Consider the following 26,778-nt stretch of genomic DNA (forward strand, 5'->3'; position numbering starts at 1 on the left):
ACAGACAGACAGACAAAAATACAGAAAGTCCTCGACTTACGACCCCACTTGGGCCGAAAATTCATGTTGCTAAGTGAGACCTTGGTTAAGCGACTTTTCTTGCCCTAGTTGTTAATTGAATCACTGCAGTTGTTCAGTGGCTTCCCTGTGGATTTTGCTTGTCGGGAGGTTGCCTAAAGGGGAATCGCATGATCGCAACCGTCATAAAAATGAGTTGGTTTGCCAGGTGTCTGAATTTTGATCACATCACCATGGGGATGCTGCAACGGTCATAAGGGTGAAAAATGGCCACCAGTCACTTTTTTCAGGGCTGCTGTAACTTGGAATAGCCACTAAGTGAACGGTTGTAAGTCGAGGTCTGCCTGTATGCCCATCTTAACCAAGGCTAAATCCATCCAGGTTTAGCATAGTTCACAAATGCAGCTGCCTAGGCTTTAATTGACATGGTTAAGCACAACCCCCTCCCCCCCTGGAAGGATGCTTGGAATAGTTGTTAATACCTGGTGGGGGTGGGATGGGGGGGGCGGGGAAGAGGGGTCTCTCCCTGTGAATTAAAAGTTTCCGCCCTTCATTTTCCACCCTCCATTTCACTTCACTGCGGAACCTTCTCGGAAGATTAAGTTGAATCATGTTGCAATTAAAAATGAAACCTCCAGGCCCCATTAAAAGATACCTGTGAATATCGGTTGACAAGAACTGCCGCCATAAGTTTGCAGGGAATGTTACGTCCTCCCGCTGCACTCAGCAGAGGCTGAGCCATTTTTTATTTTCCTGAAGAAGGAAAAATCCACTAAAAATGCTTTAAGGCACCAGGCTAAAAACTGGGAGACGGTGAGTTCTAGTCCCGCTTTAGGCATGAGAGCCGGCTGGGTGACTTTGGGCCAATTTCTCTCTCTTACTCTCTTTCTACTGTATCATTTGGCGCAGGTTCCCTATAAAACCTAGGATCATGATACAGACTACAGTTCATCACTTCATAGTATAATCTGGTTTCTTGGTTTATATTCTTAGCATGAGCAGTTGCCATAGCAGTCGTTAAACGACCTATCGTACGGGGTCCACCCATTGCATTAGCTGGTATAAATATATATGCATGTGCTCCACAGAACATAAACCAACCTCTAGGTAAATAGCACACATGTGTCATTCCATCTACTTCCTCAGCTTCTGCACAATGAAAAACTTCTTCAGTAGGCAAATAATTATAAATTGTTTTTTCATGCTTTTTCTCTGGATGTTTATATTTAACACAATCATAAGCTGGAAAAACTGTCTTAACCTCAATAACCGGCTTCTTCTGATTTTTCCATTTAGTTGGCTTCACAGGAGATCCAAAGTAATTACTTCTGGCAAATTATACAAAGTATAAGGGTCAGGGTGTATAATAATCCTAGATTCTCCCATCAAATTTTTTTCCTGGCACTGGAACTCCTATAAAACAAGTAGACAGGATGCCTGTAACTGTAGTCTCTCCTTTTACACCAGATACCATCATAGTTTTCCCTACCTGGGGAATACCCTTAGGTAATTTACACAAAGAAGTTCTGGCAGCGCCAGTATCTATCAGGAAAACACCATCTTCTTCCTCAGGTCCCACTTTTAAATTTACTAAAGGCTCCCGGTGAGACTCAAGTGTTAGGAGCCCTTGACCCCCCTAATCTTCCATTAGGGTATACATGCCACTAGCAAAACACTGCCCACTTCCCTTCATCTCCCTATTCCTATTCCTTATATAGTAATATTGCAATTAAATTGTTACATAACACAGTTACAGAGAATCCCATAGGAAAGTTGTGGGTCTTTTACATAACTTGCCCCTGGAAATTCCCCAACTTTCTTCACTTCACTGTTTATCTTCAGATTTCCTGTTTTTCCCTAAAAAGATTACACAAGAGGTCATCATTATCTCTTAATATGACTTATAATGTCAAAGCACCCTAGTATATATCTCAACTTAAGCCAAGTTGAGCAAAGTTTTGCAATCCTGTATATCTTTTAGCAGTAAACACATTGCATAAATGTTCTGATCTTTAAAAGTTCAGATAGTGAACACAAAATGGCTTCAGTTTGGTTCTTTATATTCTTAGGTGTATAAGCCAAATTTCCATATATAACAAAATAAACAAACAAAAATAAATAAAACATGCTGACTGTTTTAAGCCCTCCCATTCCAGGCCACTGACACCACACTTTGAAACTTTGTTAAAAAAATGATTCATTTCAGACTAATTTAAAAACGGATGGGTCCTGGCTGAGAAAATTCCAGACAGAAAGTGCTTAAATAATCGAATAACAGAGTTTGAAGGGAGCTTGGAGGTCTTCTAGTCCAACCCCCTGCTCAAGCAGGAGACTCTGTATCATTTCAAACAAATGGTTGTCCAATTTCTTCTTAAAAGCACCCAGTGATGGAACACCTACAACTTCTGGAGGGAAGCTGTTCCACTGGTTGATTGTTCTCACTGTCAGGAAATCTTTCCTTACTTCGAGGTTGGTTCTCTCCTTGCTTAGTTTCTTGTCCTGCCTCCTGGTGCTTTGGAGAATAGGTTGATCCCCTCTTCTTTGTAGCAGCCCTCGAATATTGGAAGGTGTATCCTGTCCCCCTGGTCCTTCTCTTCCCTAGACTAGCCAGGCCCAGTTCCTGCAACTGTTCTTCATATGTTTGAGCCTCCAGTCCCCTCATCATCCTAGTTGCTCTTCTCTGCACTCTTTCTAGAGTCTCAACATCTTTTTTATAGTGTGGTGGCCAAAGCTGGATGCAGTACTCTAGGTGTGGCCTTACTAAGAATAGGTTGATCCCCTCTTCTTTGTAGCAGCCCCTCGAATATTGGAAGGTGTATCCTGTCTCCCCTGGTCCTTCTCTTCCCTAGACTAGCCAGGCCCAGTTCCTGCAACCGTTCATCGTATGTTTGAGCCTCCAATCCCCTCATCATCCTGGTTGCTCTTCTCTGCACTTTTTCTAGAGCCTCAACATCTTTTTTTTTTTTAATATCATGATGACTAAAACTGGATGCAATATTCGAAGTGTGGTCTTACCAAGGCCTTATAAAGCGGTGCCAACACTTGATCTTGACTCTGTCCCTCTATTAATGTAGCCTGGGCTTTTTTGGGCTGCTGCCATACACTGCTGACTCACATATTTAAGTGATTGATTCACTAGGATTCCAAAAGTCCCTCTCGCATTTATAACTATTGAGTTACTAACTACTGAAATGCAGCGGTATAATAGTGGAAGGGATACAGTCAGGAATCGTGGCCCTCAGATTACTACCTAGCCTATCCTCCACTTCTCCCCAGAAGGCGGTTCAGTCAGGGTTGGTCTCCCCACCCATCCGCAATCTCTCAAAACACCTCAGCCTCCCCCGAGGCTGCTGTTAAAGTCCACTTTACAACAGGCAGGTAATTATGACGGATGTTGTTCCTACTTTAACCTTTAGATTTCAAGAGTTTCTGGCAAACCTCCCCCCCCCCCCACCCAATCTTGTTGCTTTGCCGCCTGGCAATTTGCGCTCACGCCACACTCTTGGGGTAGAGTGGCAGAAATATTTCCTCTCCACTCGTTCCCTAAAGCAGGGGTCTCCAACCTTGGCAACTTTAAGACTTGTAGACTTCAACTCCCAGAATTCCTCAGCCAGCTTTGCTGGCTGAGGAATTCTGGGAGTTGAAGTCCACAAGTCTTAAAGTGGCCAAGGTTGGAGACCCCTGCCCTAAAGCGTTGCTTCAGGTTTGCAATAAAAAAAAGGGGTGAGGGGGATTTAAGCAAGAGACACCCCCTACCCTCCACACCCATTCAAGAAGGGGTTTTAGTTTTCACCAGCTCCAGCACAAACTAATCTGATTCGGCCTAATGAACAGAGTGGCTGTAATTATCTTTCAGGCTCCTCGCTCCTTCAAAGTCTCCAATGCATTTCCATGCTCTGAGAGGACAGCAAAAAATAAAAAATAAAAAGCAAGTTTTTGAAAATGTGGGGAGAGGAAGCATTGTAGGCTCAATTACATTTAGAAATGCGTAGAGGCCCGGCACGTTTACCAGTATGCTTTCTGGGAGAAAATATATTCATAATTAAGCGTAAGTAATAATTGTTCAAATCACGGAAAGTGCAGAATGGATAGAAACAAAAATCTACCACCTCTGCTGTTTTCCAAACCTTTGTTTCTGCTCTCCTTATTTTGATCTGTGGACGTAAATAAATAAACTCTGAAAGGTTCTCTTTGGTTCCCAACAATCTGCAGTCTCATTGCCTGCAGCCACTTCACCCTGAGATCACTGGCTCCCCGAGGATTTATTTATCACGGTAATTTCCAAGCCATTCCCTCCAGAGAATATCTGCAACCAGATGCCATAGGGTTTTAACCCTGATAACTGACACCCCAAACACAGATTCTTTCTCATTTTAAGCTGCATTTAAAGCCCAACCTTCTGTTTCTCATTAGCTCTGAATGCTTGCACAACAAGAAAAAAGAAAGGGGGAAAAAACAACCCAAATCCAAACATTCATTCAGGAGCCAGCAAGTGAGAAATAAAAGGTCCCAGAACGCAACTAAGCAAACAAGTAAATAAATAACACTCCGAAGGAAGGATGCTTAAAAGACGTGTTGGGGCAAACGTATAAACATTTTAAATTGTTATTGTTTGTTAGGAAGGTGGTGAGGAGGGAAATGATGCAAACACATCCAGAATGCAAACCCATGTTTGGTGGCTGAGACGGCAGAGATCTTGTCTGTCTCACCATTGTCTACCCAGTATTTCTCAACCTTGGCAACTTTAAGATGGGAGGACTTCCATTCCCAGAATTCCCCAGCCAGTCTGCTTTAAGATGGGAGGACTTCCACTCCCAGAATTCCTAGCCAGCATACTTTAAGATGGGAGGACTTCCACTCCCAGAATCCCCCAGCCAGCATACTTTAAGATGGGAGGACTTCCACTCCCAGAATTCCCCAGCCAGCATACTTTAAGATGGGAGGACTTCCACTCCCAGAATTCCCTAGCCAGCATACTTTAAGATGGGAGGACTTCCACTCCCAGAATCCCCAGCCAGCATACTTTAAGATGGGAGGACTTCCACTCCCAGAATTCCCTAGCCAGCATACTTTAAGATGGGAGGACTTCCACTCCCAGAATCCCCCAGCCAGCATACTTTAAGATGGGAGGACTTCCACTCCCAGAATTCCCCAGCCAGCATACTTTAAGATGGGAGGACTTCCCACAATTCCCCAGCCAGCCGGGATTCTGGGAGTTGCAGTCCACATTTCTTCAAGTTGCCGTGAGGTTGAGTAAAAAGCCCAGCCTACCTCCACAATCTCCTCCTTGGCATTTTTGCCTTCTGATGTTTTTTTTATCCCACCTTCCTTTTCTTTTCTTTTCTTTTCCTACATTTGCCACGCGAACATCAGCCTCCCCCTTTGACAAACCTGCTGGTCTTCAGGCACTGCGCAGCACCACTCCCGAGACTTCCAGCGGGCCGCCTCCCCATGAGGGGAAGGACGAGCGTAAGAAGGGAGGGGAAATTGGGTGGAACTCCATGGAGGCTGCCCAGTTCCCAGCTGGGCTCTTCAAGGGCTCGGCCCTCAAGTGGACCCAGAGGTGGTTTGTGGCATGAATGGGTAGCTTCCTCTTCTTCTTCGGACCCGTGTCTTTTGGAGGGGAAGCAGGGGAGGGAGATGGGGGGTCCCTAACCCACGTATCTCTCCTCCCCTCCCCTCTCCTCCCCGAGGAGATCTGCAATCTCGGCAGGCAGAACAAGTCAGATCAAAGAGCCTCCCCTGAGAACCTGCCTTTGTAGAATTTGAGCCTGCAAGCCGCCTTTTAACAAGGATCCACTGCAGGGATCAGGTTGGGAATTGTCCCTGGACTTGACCAGTTCCGATTAAAGGCTGAGCAGAAAGGCCCCTTAGCGTTCCAAAGGGGGAGGGGCAGGGGTGGGCTTCAAATTTTTAACAATAGGGTCTGTGGGCGTGGCTTAGGTGGTGGGCGTGGCTTGGTGGACATGTGACTGGCTGGGTGTGGCCAACTCAATATCACTCACATCGAGGCACGCATCTCCTCGCCTGGCCTCTCATGACTGTGGGGATGCTGCAATAGTCATAAGTGTGAAAAACGGTCATAAGCCACTTTTTTCAGTGCCATTGTGACTTTGAAGGGTCCCTCCACACAAGCAAAGTGCCAGCAAAGGAGGGGGAAAAAAACTCCAGAGTCGTTCCTGAGACAGGAAGTCGAGTCCTGCCAAGAATGTAATAAGGGTTAACGGAGAGGCAGTTTCTGTAAGCAACACCAGAATGTTTCCTTCCTGCCTTCCTTACAGGATTAGCCCAGTAATTTCTTCTAACAACCGGTTCTCCAAACTGCTTACAATGTTAACAACCGGTTCTAGCAAATAGGTGCAAACTGGTAGAATCCCACCCCTGGGGAGGGAGTTATTTCCCACCCACCCCGAGGCCTCTTGGCAGGACTGTGTTCCTATGGCCGCTCCCCCACAACATCCACACACACACCCTCCCTCCCAACTCTCCGGCTACTCACGGTCATTGCACACCGGGCCGCCGTACGAGGTCATGGTACAGTCACAGGTGTAGCCGTCCCATTGCTGAAGGCAGACGCCCTGGTTGGCGCAGGAGTCCTCCGTACACGTGGTGCTGGGGCCTGGGGAGCGGGGTGAGGGGAGTGGGGAGGAAGCGGAGTCAATGGACAGTTCCAAGCCAGGGCACTACTATCAGGGCAGAGTGGCAGCCAGGGAGGGCATTGCAAACCTCCTCGAGAATTAGAGGGTAAACTTGCTTTGGCAAAATCTGGGGCCCACTGAGCTGTATTGGGAGGGGGCAAAGGCAGGTGTGTTCATACAACGTGAAACACTAAAGCAGAGTTCTCAAGCTTGGCCACTTGACAAGGCATGGCCTTCGACTCCCAGAATTCCCCAACCAGCAACCTGTAAGATGGACAAGCTTCAGCTTCCAGAATTCCCCAGCCAGCATGGCTTAAGAGGTTATGGACTTCAAGTCCCAGAATTCCCCAGCCGGCATCCTGTAAGATGGATGGGCTTCAGCTCCCAGAATCCCCCAGTCAGTCTGCTTGATGATGGGTGGACTTCTAGTCCCAAATTTCCCCAGCCAGCGTGCTTTAAGGGATGTGGATTTCAACTCCCAAAATGGTGGCTGGGGAATTCTGGGAGAATTCAAGTTCACACCTCTTTAAGAGGCCAAGGGTGAGAAACAATGGCTCTCAAGCCGGGTGATCAAAATTAAATTCCTGTCTGGATTGGCGCACGCTTTCTGACCTTGAATAGCACTGGATCTTCAGTTGGTGGGCTGCATTCTCACACAAAAAAAACTCAGTTAACACAGCCAAGGCACGTTTGGGGGAATGAAGCCATTCAGGTTTTGCTTGATTGGATGAAGCCTGGTGTTATGCAAACTCCATCACTGCGTTCACCTTAATGTCCTCACCTGCCTCTGAGACGTGGACAGGTGTTTACCTAACACAGCACTCAAGCCGGCTCTTCTTCGCTTAATCATAGCTTCCTGATTGAACTAATTGGCCGGGATGGTACGGAAGGCTACAATAGAGCCTGAAGTTGTTAATTCAAATTAGGTGGGGTTCACCTCCAGACAAGTGGCAGGCGGGCCAGCTCTCTCCCACTCGGCATGTTGTCTAAGCCGAGGTGAACGCCAGAAAGGGAGGACAGAGCCTGATTTCAAGCCCCCACGCGAATTAGAGGTCGGTTCACAAAAGACACAGAGGCCTCATTCACAGAAGGTGCAACGCCCAAAGAGTTGATCATTGGCTGACTTTACGTCACAGCTAAATTCACAGAATGGATGGATGGGTTGGAGGGAGGGAGGGAGGAAGGAAAAGAAGGATGGGAAAGAGGAAAGGGAGGGAGCAAGACAGGAAGGAGGAGAGGAAGGAGGGAAGGAGGAGAAAGGGAAGGAGAAAGGGAAGGGAGGGAGGAAGGAAGGATGGGAAAGAGGAAAGAGAAAGAGGAAAGGGAAAAAGGAAAGGGAAAGAGGGAGGAAGACAGGAAGGATGAGGGGAAGGAGGGAGGAAGGAGAAAAGGAAGGAGAAAGGGAAGGGAGGGAGGAAGGAAGGATGGGAAAGAGAAAGAGGAAAGACAGGAAGGATGGGAAGAGGGAGGGAAGCAGAGAGGGAGGGAGGAAATAGAGGATGAGAAGCAAGAAAGGAAATGGAGGGGGAGGAAGGAAGGAAGGAAGGAAGGAAGGAAGGAAGGAAGGAAGGAAGGAAGGAAGGAAGGAAGGAAGGAAGAGAAAGAGGGAGGGAAGGAAGGAAGGAAATAGAGGCTGCTCTGTTCCCTTCTGAAGGGCAACCTGCCCTGCCACAAATGGCTATCTGGAACAGGTGTCCCTCCTGGGGGGTTGGGTGGGGTGAGAGAAGGGAAGGGCTCCCACAGCAATGCTTCATCGCCTGAACAGGTTCTTGGGGGTTGAAAAGACCAAAGAGGCCACTGTCCGTTTCTGAATGGGGGCCTGGAGAATGGGCGTTGGGTACCCCCCCTCCTGCCCCAGATTCCTGCCTCCCCTTCTCTTCCCTTTCTCCCTCTGCCTTTACCTTGACCTCTGGGTGTGAATCCAACCAAAGCAAACAAACTGCGACTGAGCCTTCCCCTCCTCCCCCGCCCCTCCCCCGGCCTGGTGCCCTTTGGCCCTCTCACCGTCACAGCCCCTCTCGACGTGCCCGATCCGGTGCAGGGCGTCGGCGATGAGGTCTGGGAGTCGGCCGTTGAGGTCCATGGAGGCCAGGCAGCCCTGGAAACCGTCCCGAGAAGCGACCAGTTTGGGCAGGTTGTTGAACATGCTCTTGCTCAAGCCTCCGATGTACAGCTCCCCTGCAAGGCCCAAGAGAGGCGCGTTAGCAGCCCTGGCGCCCTTCGGGGGAGTGCCAAGGCTGAGGCTCCCCTTTGACCTGGAAGGGAGTCCTGGAGGAGGAAAAGGCACTCGGCAGAAGAGACTTTGGGACTCAGACGACGCAGACCTTTGATCAATTATCTATACTATCGATTTGTCCTCTGTCTTCTGTGTGCTGTCATCTATCTCGATCCCTATATCTCTATTATCTATTACCTAACATTTATCTGTCTGTCACTGTGTATTTGTCTGTCTACCTATGTATCTCTCTCTCTCTCTCTCTCTTTCTCTTAAGCTATCTCTATCTATCTATCTTCCTCTATCTATCTATCTATCTATCTATCTATCTATCTATCTATCTATCTATCTATCTATCTATCTCCTATCTATCCATCCACCCACCCACTTGTGACTGTATGACTGTGACTTTGTCGCTTGCATCCCAACAATTTTTATTGACTGTTTCCTTGTATGATTCGATTGCTTATTGTACCCTATGACTATTATTAAGTGTTGCACCTGATGATTCTTGACTCTTAACAAATGTATCTTTTCTTCTATGTACACTGAGAGCATTTGCACCAAGACAAATTCCTTGTGTGTCCAATCACACTTGGCCAATAAAAGAATTCTATCTATCTATCTATCTATACATGGTTGTAAGTCGAGGATTACCAGTATCAGACAAACCCCAGTTGGATGCCATTGTAAAGTTCGCCACTTCCAACACACAACAGCTTCTGTCTCAACCCTGGTAGGCCTCCCCACACCCCCAGGGGAAAATCGCCCCACAAATCCAGATGTCACCTCCCCATGGCTCAAAATGCAGCTTTTTGCTTAGACCCAAAGTGCTTCTTTTTTTTTTTTTTTAATTATTTCTTCCTTCCTTAAGGTCTGAGAGAAGCTCGGAGCAGTTTTGTTAAAGGTCACAGCCCACATTAGATTAATTATGATGTCTACAGCTCTCTCTGTTATGCTCTGGGTTCCTTTCGTTTGGCTTATTGAATTAGTTTTTTAAAAAAACAAAACAAAACAAAACCACTGTATCCAAACTGTCACACTTAAAAAGCTAATTTAAACCCCGGAGCATGAAACCCCCTCCCCACCTCCAAGCAAAACATTTGCCTGTACGCTGATATTTCACTCGGTTAAAGCTGTGCACCAAATTGCGCTCATCGTTCCAAATAAATGGCTGGCAAGTTCAGCATCTCTGTGACGGATTACTCCAAATGCAAGCAGCTGAGAGACCTTAACCACAAATGCTGTTTCTCTCCATTATAGCAAAGGTCTCCAACCTTGGCAACTTTAAGACTTGTGGACTTCAACTCCCAGAATTCTGGGAGTTCAAGTCCACAAGTCTTAAAGTTGCCAAGGTTGGAGACCTCTGCATTATAGGGCTTCCCTTTGGCAGTGAAGAAGCAATTAATGTTTTTTTTTTAAAAAAAACAAAAAACTCTGGATACTCTGTTTTGTTTTGTTTAATTTAAAGCATGTGTGAGAAGACTTATAACCGGGGAAGACGTCTCTCGCTTGGCCACTGGGCTGGAGTTTTAAACGCCTGTGTTATAAAATCCCACATAAGGGTGGAGGTTAGGAAGGACGCCCCTGAAGCAAGCATCTTTCTGACAGGAGTTTCCCACGCCTCTTTTACAGAGTAATGAAAAATAAAGCGAACCCCGTATTATGTCTTTAGGGGAACCCATGGGAGAAAGAAACAGGCCAAAGCCAAACATTTTAAGACTGATTGAGAAATTCTATCCATGTTCTCTAGTCTAATCAGTGTTGTCAAGCTGGTTTCTAAGGGAACGTAATTGTCAGAATAAAAGAATTGGAAGGAAGGGACCTCGGAGGTCATCTAGTCCAAGCAGGAGACCCTATACCATGTCGTACAAATGGCTGTCCAATCTCTTCTTGGAAACCTCCAGTGTTGGAGCATTCACAACCTCTGGTGGCCAGCTGTTCCACTGGTTAATTGTTCTCACTGTTAGGAAATTTCTCCTTGGTTCTAGGTCGCTTCTCTCCTTGGTTAGTTTCTGTTAGGGATAACATTGTTTTACCCTAACTGTTTTGGGTAAAGATAATAAAATGATGAATCATGGTTTGTCAGATAAAGTGTATGTGACTTTAAGCTAAAAGGAATGTAATTAAGGGTGCAGCTGTAAAAGTACTATATAAGCAGCAAGGCACTCTCTGGCTCTTACTGGCTGGCTTATTGAAGACTGCGTTCTTGCTGAAACGGGGAGTGAAGAAGTGTGTTGATATTTCTCAACGGAGAGAAGATTGGACTGATTTATTGTAAGTGTACTGACATTGGCTATTCAACACGGACTTTGCAAATAGAGTATCCCTGACAAGACTTGACTGAAATTGATATATGACTACTGGACTGTTTACATGACTATGCTATAATTCTTAAATGGAATAAATTATAATTTTGATAGCACAAGCGTATCTGTATTTTTACTGCGTGTTAACTAGAAAACTTATCTCACACATTTACCTGTCTTCCTATCTGACTTCGCTGCACGTTCTGTTTAGTTTGTTTTCCTTAACACCCGTTGGGGAATCCAGGCTTAACAGTTTCAATCAGAATACAGCTGGAAGGGACCTTGGAGGTCATCCAGTCCAACCCCTTGCTCAAGCAGGAGACGCTATGCCATTCCAGACAAGTGGCTGTCCAGCCTCTTCTTAGATGAAGCATCCCACAACTTCTGGTGGCCAGCAGTTCCACCGGTTGATTGTTCTCTCTGTTAGGCAGTTTCTCCTTAATTCCAGGTTGCTTCTCTCCTTGATGAGTCCCCCCCCCCATTGCATCTTGTCCTGCCTTCTGGTGCTTTGGAGAGTAGGCTGACCTCTTCTTCTTTGAGGCAGCCCCTCAGACATTGAAAGCATATTATCACGTCACCCCTAGCAGGGGTTGGACTAAATTAGAAGTTCTTAAGTTTTGTGTGCCAGGAGGAAACCCACAGACTCCTTTCCTTCTCAGCAAAACCTATTTAAATGCATCAGATAAAAAAATTCTTTGGATAGGCAGGCAAGCATACAAGTTGGATCAATCCATCCATCCATCAATAGACAGGAAGCTATTTATTTTCAAATACGGTCATCAAAATATTAACAACGAACAAATATATAATCTAGTAACATCCGTGCTTCTTAATTACCCCATTAAATCAATAACAATATCCTTTTTTAAAGAGTGTAGTAATTCTGGATTGCAAATTTTATTGAAGTGAGCAAACATTTAGAGAGTCAAGGGGCCATAAATGATTTTGCTGCCTACGCAGATTATTGAATGAAAAGTTAAATCTCATTAGATGTCAGTAAAAAGTAATGTTGTAATGTTTTTCCAATCCAAGGCCACTGACTCCCTAAAATCTAGCCATGGATTTCCAGAGGTCCTGAACTCCTGATTAAAAACCTTTAGACCCGATTTGCCGTCCTTTCCAATTCTTGTTCAGCTTTTTAAATTGTTCATATTTCTCACACAGACATACATACCAATTAATTATTCCACTTGGGGGTAAATGTGTTATGAAAACTGCAGAAAAGGAATAGAATAATAATAAAAAGGTATTAATGAGATTAATATTAATCCAGTATTTGAGGGACTGCCAGAAAGAAGGGGGGGGTCAATTTATTTTCCAAAGCACCAGGACAAGAAACACTGGATGGAAACTAATCCAGGAGAGAAGCAACCTGGAATTAAGGAGAAACTTCCTGAGAGTGAGAACAATTAACCAGTGGAACAGCTGGCCACTAGAAGTTGTAGTTGCTCCATCACTGGAGGCTTTTAAGAAGAGAGTGGACAGCCATTTTGTCTCCTGTTAGAGCAGCGGGCTGGACTAGGTCCTGTCCAACTCTGTTATTTTGTTATCTCAAATATTTCCATCATTCTTTTAATTTCTTAAGATCTCCCTGAATTCTGATAGTGTCCCTCGAGGTGTTTGCTATCCCCTGAATTCGAGTCCTCCGCCAATTTATTAAGCCTAATTTCCAACCCTTCCCTGAGCCAGAAATAAACGTGTTGCACAGAATGGAGCTCTACGAAGTATCACTTGTTATTCCTTTCCGGCTCAATACACAATTTTTCTTCCTTCAGATTGACTTGAGAACCGGTAGGGGGCAAAAGGAAAAAGAAACAGGCTTTTTTTTGTGCAAGGCAGGATTGGGCCTGCCAGGACAGGTGCTGTGAGTGGCATCAAACATCTGGCTAAATCACTGCATTAGAAGCAGCTGTTTTGGTGACTGCCGGCCATGAGCCAAGTCGCCAAACAAGGTGGTGTTTTCCAGAAATAAAATATATCATAAGGAAAACTAGATGATTAAATAGGTTCTTGCTCCACCATGTTTTTGGTAGCGTACAGGTAGTCCTCAATTTACAACAGTTCATTTAGTGACCATTCACACTTACAGCGACACTGAAAAGAGTAACTAGTGACCATTTTTCACACTTATGACCATTACATGCAGCATCCCCATGGTCACCTGATCGATATTCAGATGCTTGACCCACTGGTTCATAGTTATGACGGTCCCCATCACATGAACACCTTTTGCGACCTTTCGATAAGTAAAATCAATGGGGAAGACAGGTTTGCTTAACAACCTTAACAACTGCAGTGATTCACTTAACAACGGTGGCAAGAAAGGTCGTACAGTGGGGGAAAGCTCACTTAACAAATGTCTCGCTGAACAACATAAATTTTGGGCTCAATTGTGGTCGTAAATGGAGGGCTGCCTGTAATGCCTTCCTTCCTAAGCTTTGTACTGTATTTAAGAGCTACCACTGATTTTGGGCAGCTAGTTTTTTCTTGAGGGCCTAAATGTCGCCCTCTGGTGTCTTAACAAGGGACTTCCGCTTTGATTATTTTAATTGCTTCCAGAGGGTGGCACTCTGTATCCTCTGGTTATGGGTTCTGTAGTTCTGACTGCAGGGCTCGGAGTTGCCCTTTCAGTACCCTGAGGGATCCCATGTTGTGGACATTTTGTGGCTCACCTTTGAGGTCCAGGTTGCGGGCCCCATTGGAGTGCTGTGTGACGGTACGCGAGTCGATCTTCAGCGTGTGGACGTTGTTTGTGTCGCGGGACACAATGACGTTGTGCCACTGGTTGTCGTTCACTGGCTTGTCTGAATTCCCCTTCATCAGCGATGGCCCGTTGCCCAGGTCGAAAACATAGTGGATGTACCTACCGGGTGACCAGGAGGAATCAGGAAAATAAATAAAAATAAAAGAGATTCAATTCAATGCGACTGATTCTACCTTTCAGCCCAAACGAGAACATGGGCAGGTGACTCGCGTCAGCCAGCCACGCCACACCCTCCAGAGAAAAGCAGCTGACCAAGGCGGAGAGGTTCATTCCAATTGTTCACCAAATATAAATATTTCCAATCATTTTGGCCTCCAAGGGCCTAATCTTAGCAAGGCAGGAACTAGCAATTCCCCAGACAGGAGAATGAAAAGGCCAACCCAGAGCGAAAGGCATCCTCCAAGAGCACTGAGAGAATTTAACTCCAAAAGGCAGGAGGAGGAGGAGGAGGAGGAGGAGGGGATTAAACCATGATGCCTGGACCTCCATAAAGACCCCAGTGCTGGGCTGGGGACTGGGGGCCTGGAGAGCCCAGGCGGCGGTTGGGATTCCTAAAAAGAGTGGCGGGGAGAGGGAGGGAGGTTGGGTGGGTGGGTGGGTGGGTGGAAAGAAGGAGTGAGAAAGAGGGAGGGAGGGAAGGAAGGAAAAAGCAAGGAGAAAGAGGAAGGGTAGGAAGGAAGGGGAAAAAGGGAAGGAGAAAGAGGGAGGGAGGGAGGAAAGGAAAGGAAAGATAAGGAAGGAAGGAAGGAAGGAAGGAAGGAAGGAAGGAAGGAAGGAAGGAAGGAAGGAAGGAAGGAAGGAAGGAAGGAAGGAAGGAAGGAAGGAAGGAAGGAAGGAAGGAAGGAAGATGTTTCTTTAAAGCAGAATCTGTCATGGACCAAGAGACGCTGGGGGGACGACACTCCAATATGGGGGCAGAGAGGATGGAACAGAATCTTCTCCCAGTGGGCAAAATGGCTGTTGTAGGGTGTGTGTGTGTGTGTGTGTGTGTGTGTGTGCAGATTAACCCCGCAACATGGCAGAGGGCACAGACCGACCATTGACGCTGCCGCTGCCATGTGCCTCGGCTGGCGGCAAGGCCGTCTAGCGGCTAGCCGGGCCCCAGCAGAGACTGACGGCCGATGCCAGCCAACGCCGTCCCTCCGGCCGGGGAGCCTCACCCTTTGACCAGCTCCACCACGATGAAGTCGTTGCCGTTGCCGCTGTTGAAGAGGATGAGCCCGTCGGTGGCCGTGGTCTTGAACTGGAAGAAGAGGTGCATGGAGGCGTAGGCCTGCAGCGTGGCCAGCGCCAGGTAGCTGGCTTTGCTTTTGAAAGTGACCGGGTCGGCGATGATGCTGCGCAGGCCGAAGCGGGCGTTGAGCTCGCAGTAGCTGATGTCGCCGTTCTTGCAGAGGTCCATGTAGGGCATCCCGTTGAAGACCAGGCTGCTCAGGTGGCCGATGAAGTTGGAGGGCACCATGGAGATGAACCGCCGCTCCGTCATGATGCCCGTCTCGATGTTGTGGAACTCCAGGCGGGTGTGGGCGCCCGCCATCTGCCCTGCTTGGGCGAAGGAAAGGGTGGGAGGGCAAAATATTAGCATACCAAGGCTTCGGAAGGGAGAGGAGGAAAACCCGGAAAAGAGGAGAAAGCGGGAAGGCTTTCAGGAGCCTGGCAAAGCCCCCTCACCCCCAATCAATCCATCGGGATAGAGCTGGCAGGGACCTCAGAGGTCTTCTAGTCCAGTCCCCTGCTCAAGCAGGAGACCCTAGACCAGTGGTTGCTGACCAGCGGGCTGGGGACCACTGGTGGTCCGCGAGAAAATGTTGGTGGTCCACAGAGAAATGTCCCCCCAAAGCACTTAATCCAGGCTGTGCGGGAACACAAGGCTTGTGTTGCTTCCATTGGGAACAACACGAGGTAGTGAGGGGAGGGGGGAGAGGGCGGAGGGGGGGGAACTCGCCCCATGCGCCTGGCCTGGCCACCGGGCTGCTTCTTTCCACTTCTTTCTCCGTCTGCTTTTGGCTGTACGCAAGGAAAGCAGCAGAAGTCTTTCTTTCTCTCCCCCAAACTCCGCCAGAAATGAGTCTTTGGGACCCTGCAGGGCCTCCTGCTCCAAGAGGCTGCGCCAGCATGACGAAGACTCATTTCTGGCGGAGTTTGGGGGAGAGAAAGAAAGACTTCTGCTGCTCCTGCTGCTTTCCTTGCATAAAGCCAAAAGTCTCTCTCTCTCTCCCTGAGAACGGAGCTGGAGATGGTATCCTGCGATCCCAAATAAAGAATGATTGATCGGTAGGAAAACAGGGTGGGGAATTTTCCTGCAGACTCTTTTGGGATTTTCCCAGGGTCTCTGGTCCGCGGGATTTAAAATTATGAGTTTGGTGGTCCCTGAGGTCCAAAAGGTTGGCGACCCCTGATCTAGACCATTTCACACAGATCCACTTGTCCACTTGAGCTATACTTCTATTTTCAACTTAGCCTGTCCACCCCTTTGAATCCAGACTGCAATGCTATCAATCATCATCACTGCTATTAATCCTGGTCTAATTCTTGCGGGGCTGCATTTCCATGCATAACTCGATGACTGAATTAAATCTGTTTTCCAATTCTGCACAATCCGATAATTCATATATGGGCCTAATGGACTGAATGGAATTAAACTGAATATAGAATTAAACTGGCCAGGTGTGAATAGGCACAAAGGAATTTGTCTCTCGTGCAGGATATGTCCACAATTACACCTGTACATAGCCACAAATGGGGGGGGGGGATATGTATAGCGTGCAAGGCCACAACCCAGCCAACCAGGTTTTAGAGAAGGGCAGCGGGCCCAGAATCCCAGCTGTTTGGCTTCCACACCTGGATGGCTTGTTCTGAATCTCCCCCTAGTGGCCAAAGTGGGGGACTGTTTAAGATTCCGACTCAGGAAAGAAAAGGGACCCTTTTCTGAGGTTGTTTGCTGCCCTCTTGTGGCAGAAAGGAAGAATGGCAGCGGTTCATTTTCCACTCCCAGGTGAACCCAGGTAAGAGCAGAATTTTAGTTTACTTAGTGCCCCAAAATCAGGCAGCCCCTTTTCCAGCTGCACTTTTTATCACACGCTGAAGCATTTGTGAGCTCACCTCACCTGATGCGCAGGAGGATGGCCTTAACACAGGGGAAACACAGGTAATCCTCGACTTACGATCATAATTAAGCCCCAAATTTTGGTTAAGTGAGACAGATGTTAAGTGAATTTTGCCCCATTTTACAAATTTCCCTGCCACTGTTGTTAAGTGAATCACTGCCATTATTGTTAGTGACACGGTTGTTAAATGAATCTGGCTTCCCCATTTGACTTTGCTTGTCGGAAGGTCGCAAAAGGGGATCGCATGATCTCCCCGGGATGCTGCAGCTGTCGTAAGTATGAGTCAGTTGCCAAGCATTGGAATTTTGATCAGGGGACCATGGGAACGCTGCAACAGTCTTAAGTGTGAAACAAGTGACTTTTGTTCAGTGCTGTTGTAACTTCGAACAGTCACTAAACAAACTGTCATTACTCGAGGAGTCCTCAACTTACAACCATTCATTTAGTGACCTTTCGAAGTTAAAGCAGCACTGAAAAAAGCGACTTTAGGGCCGTTTTTCACACCGATGACCCTTTGTAGCGTCCCCGGGGACAAAATTCAGACGCTTGGCAGCTGACTCATGCTTACGACGGTTGCAGCGTCCTGAGATCAGGTGATCCCCACCTGTGGCCTTCCCATAGAGTCCCAACCAGCAAAGGCAACAGGGGAAGGTCAGATTCACTGAAGCCTTGCCGTGATTCGCTTAACAACTGTGGCAAAAGCAGTCATCAAATAGGGCACGACTGTCTTGCTTAGCAGCAGAAATGGGGGTTTCTCCCAATTGTGGCCATAAGTCCAGGACTACCTGCGGTCAGGACAGTGGACAAACCAGCCCAGAAGAGCAGAATCCCCGGAAGGAGTCCAGAGAGCTGCATTATGGAGCTAAATTCAGCCAAACCCCACCTTTCTGTAGTCTAAGGCAGGGGTCTCCAATCTTGGCCACTTTTAAGACATGTGGACTTCAACTCCCAGAATTCCTCAGCCAGCAAAGCGAAGCAAAGTGAAGCGAAGCGAAGCAAAGCAGGCTGAGGAATTCTGGGAGTTGAAGTCCACACATCTTAAAGTGGCCAAGGTTGGAGCCCCTTGGTCTAAGGGGTTGTGCAAACCCACAAGCTTTGTACCACAAGCATCTGTTCCACTCTGGCTTACCTTCCACGGTGACATTGTCCACGGACAGCTGCAGGTTCTTCCCACGCCGGACCACCCGGACGGTGTGCCACTCGTTGTCATTGAGTTTGTGGCCAGCAAACAGAGTTTCCGGCCCTTTACCTGTGGGCAGGATGGTGAGGGTCAGGAGCAGCTGCTTCCTGGGGGTATCGGAGAACGGCTGGATTGTCCACCCTCCCACTGACCCCCCCCCACCCTCCCCCAATTAGGGAACACGGCCCCCAGACAGAGAATTCCTAGCCAACCATTTCACAGCACCTTTCATCCCCTGCGGTGTATACACTCACACACACACATACAGACACACACAGACATCATTCAAACACGCTGTCATGCCCCAGTTGGAGTCTGACTCCGAGGGAGAGATGGAACAGCTGACAGGGAGTGGGAGTGGGGCTCCGGTGGTTGTGGAGGAGACTGGGGAAGGGCACAGGCCGGGTGGGCAGTCAGAGGAAGACCCAGGCCCACCCATCCCCTCTTCATCCTAGGGCACGCAGGGAGGAGCGGAGAAGGGAGCAACGTGAATGGCGTGGTCTACGGGGGAGGAAAGGGCCTTGATCCCCTTCATGGGCTGCAGCTGGGAGGATTGGTTAAAAGGACAAACTGCGCATGGCAAGGTTGCTGGAAGCAAAGCGTGCATTCTTGTTGGAGCTTATCGGTGTTTTGGCTTCCTGTGCGTTATCTGGTAGAAGTCTGCAATTAATCATCCTTGCCTAACATAGTAATTTCTTCAGTGTGGTGTGTTGGTTTTTTTAAAATTTCGAATTAACTTTACTTTGGGTGCGGACTGCATTTGCTCCCTCCGTAAACTGTTTTCTTTAAGAGTTTGATATCCAGCAGAGAATAATTGGACATTGGGGCCAAGTTGGAGGCATTAAAGGGACCTTCTATTTTTGTGACTTGGTTATTTTTGTGTCACGCCCTGGGTCATCACACACGCTGCAGACAAGCCTCAGGTTGGTGTGAATTGACGCAGCCTCTTTAATTCCTTATCAAACCTTTTGGTAAACGCACACTTTAGATGGGTGTTTCTCCTTTAAGATGGCATAGAGGTCAGGTCCCAGAATGCCCCACCCTCCAGAACCCCAAACCTAGAAACCACCCACCCCGCTCTCTCTCCAAGAACCTGCCAGTTCCCCAACTCTCCTGCCTCTAAGGATTAGTGCGTGTCCAGAATTTTGCAGCCAGGCTCACCTAGCAACAGGCGTGGACAATGGAGCATCCTTCTGTGGGCCAAGGCGTACCTATCCATGTTCTGGATTTAGATTTGGATTAACAGGGTTGGAAGGGACCTTGTAGGTCATCTAGTCCAACCCCACCCTGCCCAAGCAGAAGACCCTACACCATTTCTGACAAATGGCAGTCCAGTCTCTTCTTGAAAGCCTCTTGCGAGCCAGGCAGGCTTCTGTAGAGGGAGGATGGGGATTGGGGGTAGAGGGGATAGATTCTGGCCAAGACCCCTTTCTGGATCTTTCTGGACTTTTATCTTGACCCTTCAGAGCAAGTCGAGAAGATAACGAAAGGAAGCAGGTGGAGAAGCAGCAATTTCTCCTGCATGGCAGCACCTGGGGAAAAATAGCCAAAAGTATTGGCAGGCAATCCCCAACTTCAGGATGCTTTGCACCATGGGTTTTGGGGCAGATTGGAAAGATCCATGGAAAAAGAAAGCCGCCTCTAGTCTCAGAAACAAACACGGATGTTTCTCAACTCAATTTGCACCCAATTTAGGATGCCACTGGGGCTCAGAAACAGGAAGAGCCCAAGACTCTAAGGCAGGATCAGAATTCAGAGCCTCTCAGTTTTGACTGGGGTGAGCAATGTGTCAACCCATAAAATATTTCTATGGTCTTTTTACAGTTGCCAACAGAAAGGGAGGGGGAGGGGGTTTTGAAAGAGCAGTGCGGCAGCTTGGAAATCGAAAGTGCATTCCATAACTGTTTTCAAAGATAGTAACTAGGTGACCGAAGTTTCTGCCGTGCAAAATTCTAACTGGAGAGCATGATTGATGATGACTCTTGGCTACGGAGGTGTCCCATTGGAGAATATGAATTATGATACACCCAGGGGGTAGGGTGGGGGAAAACCAGGGTCAAGGGTGACAATGAATGATGTGCCTCAGAGTTGGCTGCACTCAGGCAATGGTAACTCCCAATAAATCCTTTTGAAGTTTTGGAAGTTTGGCTCGAGACTCAGGAGGTAGTAATGGGTAACTGCCGGAATCCTGACACAATGATGATAACTTTAGGACTTGTGGTCTTCAACTCCCAGAATTCCTGAGCCAGCCATGCTGGCTGAGGAATTCTGGGAGTTGAAGTCCACAGGTCATGAAATTGTCATAATTTCCCACCCCTGTTCTACACCAGGGGGAAGGCAAGCAGGATGAGGCCACTTCTGTAAAAGGAGACCAGGGACTTCAGGCTAAAAGCTTCTCTTGGAGATCTTTTGCAGTCTGTTTCTCCACAAATCAGCGCATCAACCTGACTATGAGAAACAGAGCTGTTTCAGCCCGAAGGGCCTTCCTGCAAGACCATGGGTGGTTTTAGGTTGCTCCTGCATGGGTTTTTTTTTTGCGGGGGGCTGGGGAGGAAGGGAGGGCTGGAGTTAGCAGCATGGAAGGATACGGGTTCCCCTCCTTTCCACGGATTAAGCAAAGCAATTTTGGGCATGTTTACTGATTCCCAGCTCCCTTTGTGCCCAATGGACTTTGTATTCCTCTAAATCTGATTCGATACCGTAAAGAGGGATCAAATTTTCTGGGTTGCATCCATAAGCACATAAGGGGGGTGGGGGGGAGATTGCAAAAAGCGGGCTCACAATTCTAATTTAGGAAGATTAGAGAAAAGGTGCCGGTGGAGGGAAAGAATAAACGTTGGGGGCTTTTTAACCTCGCGGCCAAGGAGAGGTGCAATAGATGCAAATTTTAAAACGTGCAAAAAGGGGGAACATTTTTCTCCCGTTCTCACGGTGTTCGATCTCGGGATCATTTGTCAGAGCGAAATGAAAAAAAAAAAACTTCAGCCTTCGAAAAGAACTTTCTCCTTGGGATGTGGAACTCATGGCCACTTACAGGTCAGTGGGATCTGTCCTTGGACAGCCGTTTCCTGCCTCTTGAATCGCGGGCCTTGGACCCCATCCCTGTGGGGTGAAGGGACCCCTGCTCTGCCTCTTTTGTGTGTTCATTTTTCCCTAATCAAGTCACTTGTTTACTAATGAATTCACCACTATAATATGCAGGAGACTCTATCGCTTCTGAAAACCCTCCAGTGATGGAGCCCCCACAACTTCTAGTGGCAAGCAGTTCCACCGGTTGATTGTTCTCACTGTCAGGAAATTCCTCCTTCGTTCCAGGTTGCTTCTCTCCTGGATTGGTTTCCATCCGTTGCTTCTTGCTTTGGACAATCAATCGGCCCCCTCCTCTTTGTGGCAGCCCCTGAAATACTGGAACAATCCTGTCATTGTGAGCCTCTTTTCTCTAGAGTGACCGTAACCAGTTGCTGCAACCGTTCTTCTTCGTGTGTTTTTGTCTCTCTAGTCCCCTAATCACCTTTGCTGCTCTTTTCTGCACTCTTTTCAGAGTCTCCACATTTAAATATATTGACACAGACTTGCCTCACTCCAACCAACACAGACAGGGCAAGTCATTTGTTTATGCCCACTCCCTTCTAGCAGGGATGATGTCCTCTAGTTGGGTCATGAAACTTCTGCAAGAAAACCAACAAGGATCCCAGTCCTCCCGCTCCCTCTACTAGCACTGATGATATTAACAGATTAACAGATAATCAGAGTTGGAAGGGACCTTGTAGGTCATCTAGTCCAACGCCCCCCCCAAGCGGGAGACCCTACGCCATTTCTGACAAATGGGAGTCCAATCTCTTCTTGAAAGTCTCAAGCGATGGCGCTCCCACCACTTCCGAGGGCAACTTCTGTTCCATGGGTTGATTGTTCTGTCAGAAAAATTCCTCCTTATTTCCAGGTTGAATCTCTCCCTGATCAGTTTCCACCCATTATTCTTTGTCTGGCCTTCAGGTGCTTTGGACAATAGCTTGACCCCCTCCTCCTCTCTGGGGCAGCCCCTCAAATATTGGAAGGCTGCTCTCCTGTCTCCCCTGGTCCTTCTCTTCCCTAGACTAGCCAGGCCCGGTTCCTTCAACCGTTCATTGTATGTTTATATTACTGAGTTGGGTCATGAAACATCTGCAAAAAAACCACCCACCTCAGGAAGCACCAAGGACCCCACGGTTCTTTTTTCTTTTTCTTTTTTGTATGAAAGATGGGGGACTCCACAGTTCCTCCGGTTTTCCAGCCTCTAACCCTCTCCCCCATCTCCTCTTTGGCCCACCTCCCTCAAAAGCTCCCCCCCCCACCTCGTGACACAGCCGCACATGCAAACACACACACACACACACACACACACACACACGTTTCCTCTTGCACAAGACCCAAGCGGGGAGGGGGAGGAGGCCCCAAACTGCGGGTTTCCAAGCAAGCGAGCTGAAGAAAAGGAGGAGGCTTGAAAACATGGAGGCAGAGAGAGAGAGAGAGAGAGAGAAAGCTTCCCCAAAAGAGAGAGAGAGAGAGAGAGAAAAAAAAATCAATCAGAAGGCAACTTACTGGGGTTACAGCCTATCCTGACACAGTCTGAGACGGGGGCCCGGGGTGGGGAGGGGGAGAGAGAGAAGAGAACGAGAGAGTTTTATATCCTTCAAGGAAACATTTGTCACCAAACACCCAAAAAATACAGCAATGCAGGCCACCATCTGGGGACAGGCATGCCACAAGGGAGACGCTTGCGTTGGCACTGAGGAGGGTGCCAGGGTCCCGACTGGTCATCTCTGGGGAACAGAGGGGCCGGGAGCGCCAAGGCACCAACCCCAATTTGGTTGTGGCTGTTTTGGACACCGGCGCCACCAAGAGCCCTGAGGGGCAGGTCGGTTTACCCACCTAATGCCAGTGTTTCTCAACCTATTTTAAGGCGGGTGGACTTCAACCCCCAGAATTCCCCAGCTGACGTCTGCACAAAAGAGGGCAGAGGTGGTTTTAGCAGGGTGGGTGGTGAGGTCAGCTGGGGGATCCTGGGCATTGAAGTCCACCCGCCTCAAAGTTGCCCAGGTCGAGAGACGCTGCCTTACTACCTATGCCCAGTGGGCAATGCCCAAAATGTGCCCTGGGCCATTGCAAGCATTTGAAAACAGCAGGTTTTTACACAGTCCCAAATTAGGGGGGAGAAACCGGCCACGAGACCTTCTGATGCCAATCTTGAATGCCACCGATTTGCTTCGCCCATCGGCGTTTGGGGCTCCCTCGGCGCTGGCAAGCGGCTCCCTTGTCACAATCAGCTGTGCAGAGAAAGGGGGGGGGGGAACTGGGGAGTGGCAGCCTTTCCTCCCTCCCCCACCCCCAGCTCAATGCCTCCCCCCCCTCCCCCAAGACGAATGGGCTGCCACCCACTCCCTTTCTGCAAGCTGCACAGCTGGGCATGCCGTCAACCTCGGCAGAGCAGTGGGCGCAAGCAGCCACAGGACCGGGAAACTTAACTTCTCTCGTGGAAAGGCAGAAATTCCCAGGGTTTTTTTGGGGGGTATGTCCTGGGAAGCAGGATGGGGAAGATTACAGGTGGCGGGGGAGAGAGACTGAGTTTGGGTCACCGTGGCTGCTTGCTCTGGGCTGGCTGTTGATGCACCAATGAAGGGTCAAAACCCACAGCGAGAAGGGAACGGGAGGGATCCAGGAAGCTGAACCGCTCCTCTCTCTCAGCCCGGCCACGAAAACGGTGGTCAAACGGTCAGGAGAGAGGACAGCCGCCCTGCCCTGGCCGGCAAGAGGCGGGGAGGGAAGGACCCTCCTGCCCAAGAAAGAGGCTTAAACTCGGCCCCCACGTTTGACCCTCAGGGGGTGGGCACGCTGGCCGATGAACCTGTTCCCAAGGCTGCCTCTTTCACCCCATCTTAGGGGCAGAGAAATCTGAGTAGATTTGTGGGTGTGTGGGTGGGTTGCACCTGAGGAAGGAAAATCCACCTGGATTGCAGCAGGATCTCAAAGTGCCGGAGAAAGAGAGCAGGAAAGGCGAGATCAGACCTTCGGCTGCTGGCTTTGGACACCCTTCTTCCTGGCTGGGTTTGATTCGCTTCCCTACCATTGCAGCTAACAGCGATATTTGCCGGAAAAGCAGGCAAACCCCCCTCCTTCAGGAAATCTGCGGGATTACTCATGAGTAAAAAAAAGTCCATCAGGACGTTATTACCAGCCCCGACTAAAAGAGCGATTCAACTATTTTTACAAGCAATCCTTGCTTACCGACTTAGCAACCGTTGGAAGGTAGGGTGGTTTAGAAAACAACAACCCGGCTTTGCAACCAGTCCTCACATTTATAACGGTTGTGTCCAGAGTCAGTGAGGAAGATGGCAGCAAAACTGCAAGTCGCCCTCACAGGGTGTCTTGCTTTGATAGTGATTCACTTAACAACCAAATGTCATAATAAGTCCAGCACAGTCCTGTATTTTTTATTTTTTTAATTTTTTTGCTTAATGACCAGAGGGCTTAGCAATGGTAACGGAATGAGAGAATGACCTTGGGTGGTGGATGAAGGAGATGCTGCCTAAGGAAGGATCAGAAAAAAAGGAGGAGGAGGAGCCCTCAGCTGAATAAGGGGAAGAGGGGGGTGGGGAAACCTCATTAGGATCCATCCTAACTTATCAGGGGGTCAAAAGAGATGCTGGGAGAGCTGTGCTTTCAGCCTCTATTAAGGGAGCCTTACGATTAAATAGAACTGACTTGAATCCGTCGTGTTTCCTTTCCAAGTCTGAAAGTACAAATCTCCTCCTGTCTCTTTTTATCACCTGAAAATTTAGGGTGGATCAAGATTCCCCCCCCCCTCCCGCCTGTTATTCAGCTGGGTGCTCCTCTCCCTTTTATCCGATTGTTCCTTCGTCAGCATTTCTCCCCCTTCCAAGGTCGTTCTCACATTCCTTTGAGGACTACCTGTAACTGCCTCCTCCGAGTAAGGAGGAGGCCTTGATGCCCATGGTCCTTAGCCTGCATGAAGGGGTTCCATTGCCTTGGGGCTAACTTGACCCTCCCACGGATGGGAGGTGGACATCTAGAGGTGCTCCTTGGCTTACAACAGTTCATTTAGTGACCGTTCACAGTTACAACGTCACTGAAAAAAGTGACTTATGGCCAATGTTCACACTTATGACCGATGCAACATCCCTGTGGTCACGTCATCAAAATTCAGATGCTGGGCTACTGACTCATATTTATGACGTGGCCTGGGATCACGTGATCCCCTTTTGAGACCCTCTGACCAGCGAAGTCCCTGGGGAAGCCAGATTCACTTACCAACCCTGTTACTTACTTAACAACTGCAGTGATTCACTTAGCAACTGTGGCAAGAAAGGTCATAAAATGGGGCAAGGCTCACTTAGCAAATGTCTCACTTAGCAACATCGATTTGGGGCTCGACTGTGGTCGTAAGTCGAGGACTTTGTGTCTGGTCCCACAGGAGTGGCCAAATGTCTCCTTCCCAGAGGGAATGTTTTTAGCCCGTTCAGCAAAAACTGGGCGGAACGAGACTTTTGAACTGTGTCTCAGTTTGGAAGCGTTTTTTCTTAGAAACGCAGAAAAAAAACATTTGAAAATTCGGACGGGTTGCTCTGCCTACCCCGGAGGTCCTCCAGGCTCCTAACATCTGTCTCCAACTTGAATCGCAGCTTTTTGGGACTCAAAACACTTCTGAAAATCATCAAAGCGAGCTTCGGATGAAAACAGGATGCTCTGGAGTGGAAATACTGAGAATCTGAAAGGTTTTGCAGTTCCTCCGGTGTCAGAGGTCTCCAAACTTGGCAACTTTAAGACTTGTGGAATTCTGGAAGTTGAAATCCACAAGTCTGAAAGTTGCCAAGTTTGAAGGCCCCTGCTCTAGTTTTACAAAGGGGGCCTTTACTCACGAGTATCCTCTCTGGGATGGGGCCTTTGCAAGTGACTCCAGGCCTTCCAAAACAAACAGCCAAAATATACAATATTTCTGCACGAGGCTCCAGGCCACTGAGTGGATTCGCATCTGCAGCTGAGCAGGTGGATTTTGCAATGGGGAAAAGCAGGTTTTTCTGAAGATTCTTCTGCCGGAATTAAATCACTGGTGAACCAGTCGGAGTCCCCACCCACCGCGGGGTTTCCACAGTGTGGCTCCCTGCACAGAGAGAACTGGAGGCCGAGGAGGGGGCCAGTCCCTGGCAGGGTGAGGGCCAGCAGGTTACCTAGGTTGACCGTGAGTTTCATCTGCCCCCCGTCCAGCTCGAGGCGAAGAGTGTCGGCCGATTCCTTGGAGGTGGTGGCCATCATGAAGCCGTACGCTCGCTGTGACATGAACCGGAGGGACACGTCTTCGGCCTCGGTGTGCATGACCGTGGGCAGCATGATTTTCATGTACATGCTCCCGTCGTAGCTTAGCACAGTGGCCTCTGTCCGAGGGGAGGGGAGAGGGGGAGGGAAGAGAAGCAAGGCAGGTCAGAATGAGGAAAACGTAACCAGATGCTGGGTCTGAATCAGGGGTCTTCGAACTTGACCGCTTTAAGACTTGTT

At 48.4% G+C, this 26,778-nt stretch overlaps 1 protein-coding gene across 1 annotated transcript in view; it reads right to left on the minus strand.

The window, feature by feature from the left end:
- NRXN2 (neurexin 2) overlaps positions 1-26,778 on the minus strand; it is a 385,627-nt gene that overhangs the window by 178,704 nt on the left and 180,145 nt on the right. The window contains 7 exon segments of the mRNA XM_087943407.1: positions 6,518-6,637; positions 8,661-8,834; positions 13,853-14,043; positions 15,105-15,489; positions 18,181-18,300; positions 22,810-22,836; positions 26,454-26,657. Coding sequence (XP_087799533.1) covers positions 6,518-6,637; positions 8,661-8,834; positions 13,853-14,043; positions 15,105-15,489; positions 18,181-18,300; positions 22,810-22,836; positions 26,454-26,657 — 1,221 coding nt within the window.

This window comes from Notechis scutatus, chromosome 14 (genome assembly GCF_049901735.1).
Source record: "Notechis scutatus isolate UNSWTSFEM ecotype Mainland chromosome 14, rNotScu1.2, whole genome shotgun sequence".
Taxonomy (NCBI): domain Eukaryota; kingdom Metazoa; phylum Chordata; class Lepidosauria; order Squamata; family Elapidae; genus Notechis; species Notechis scutatus.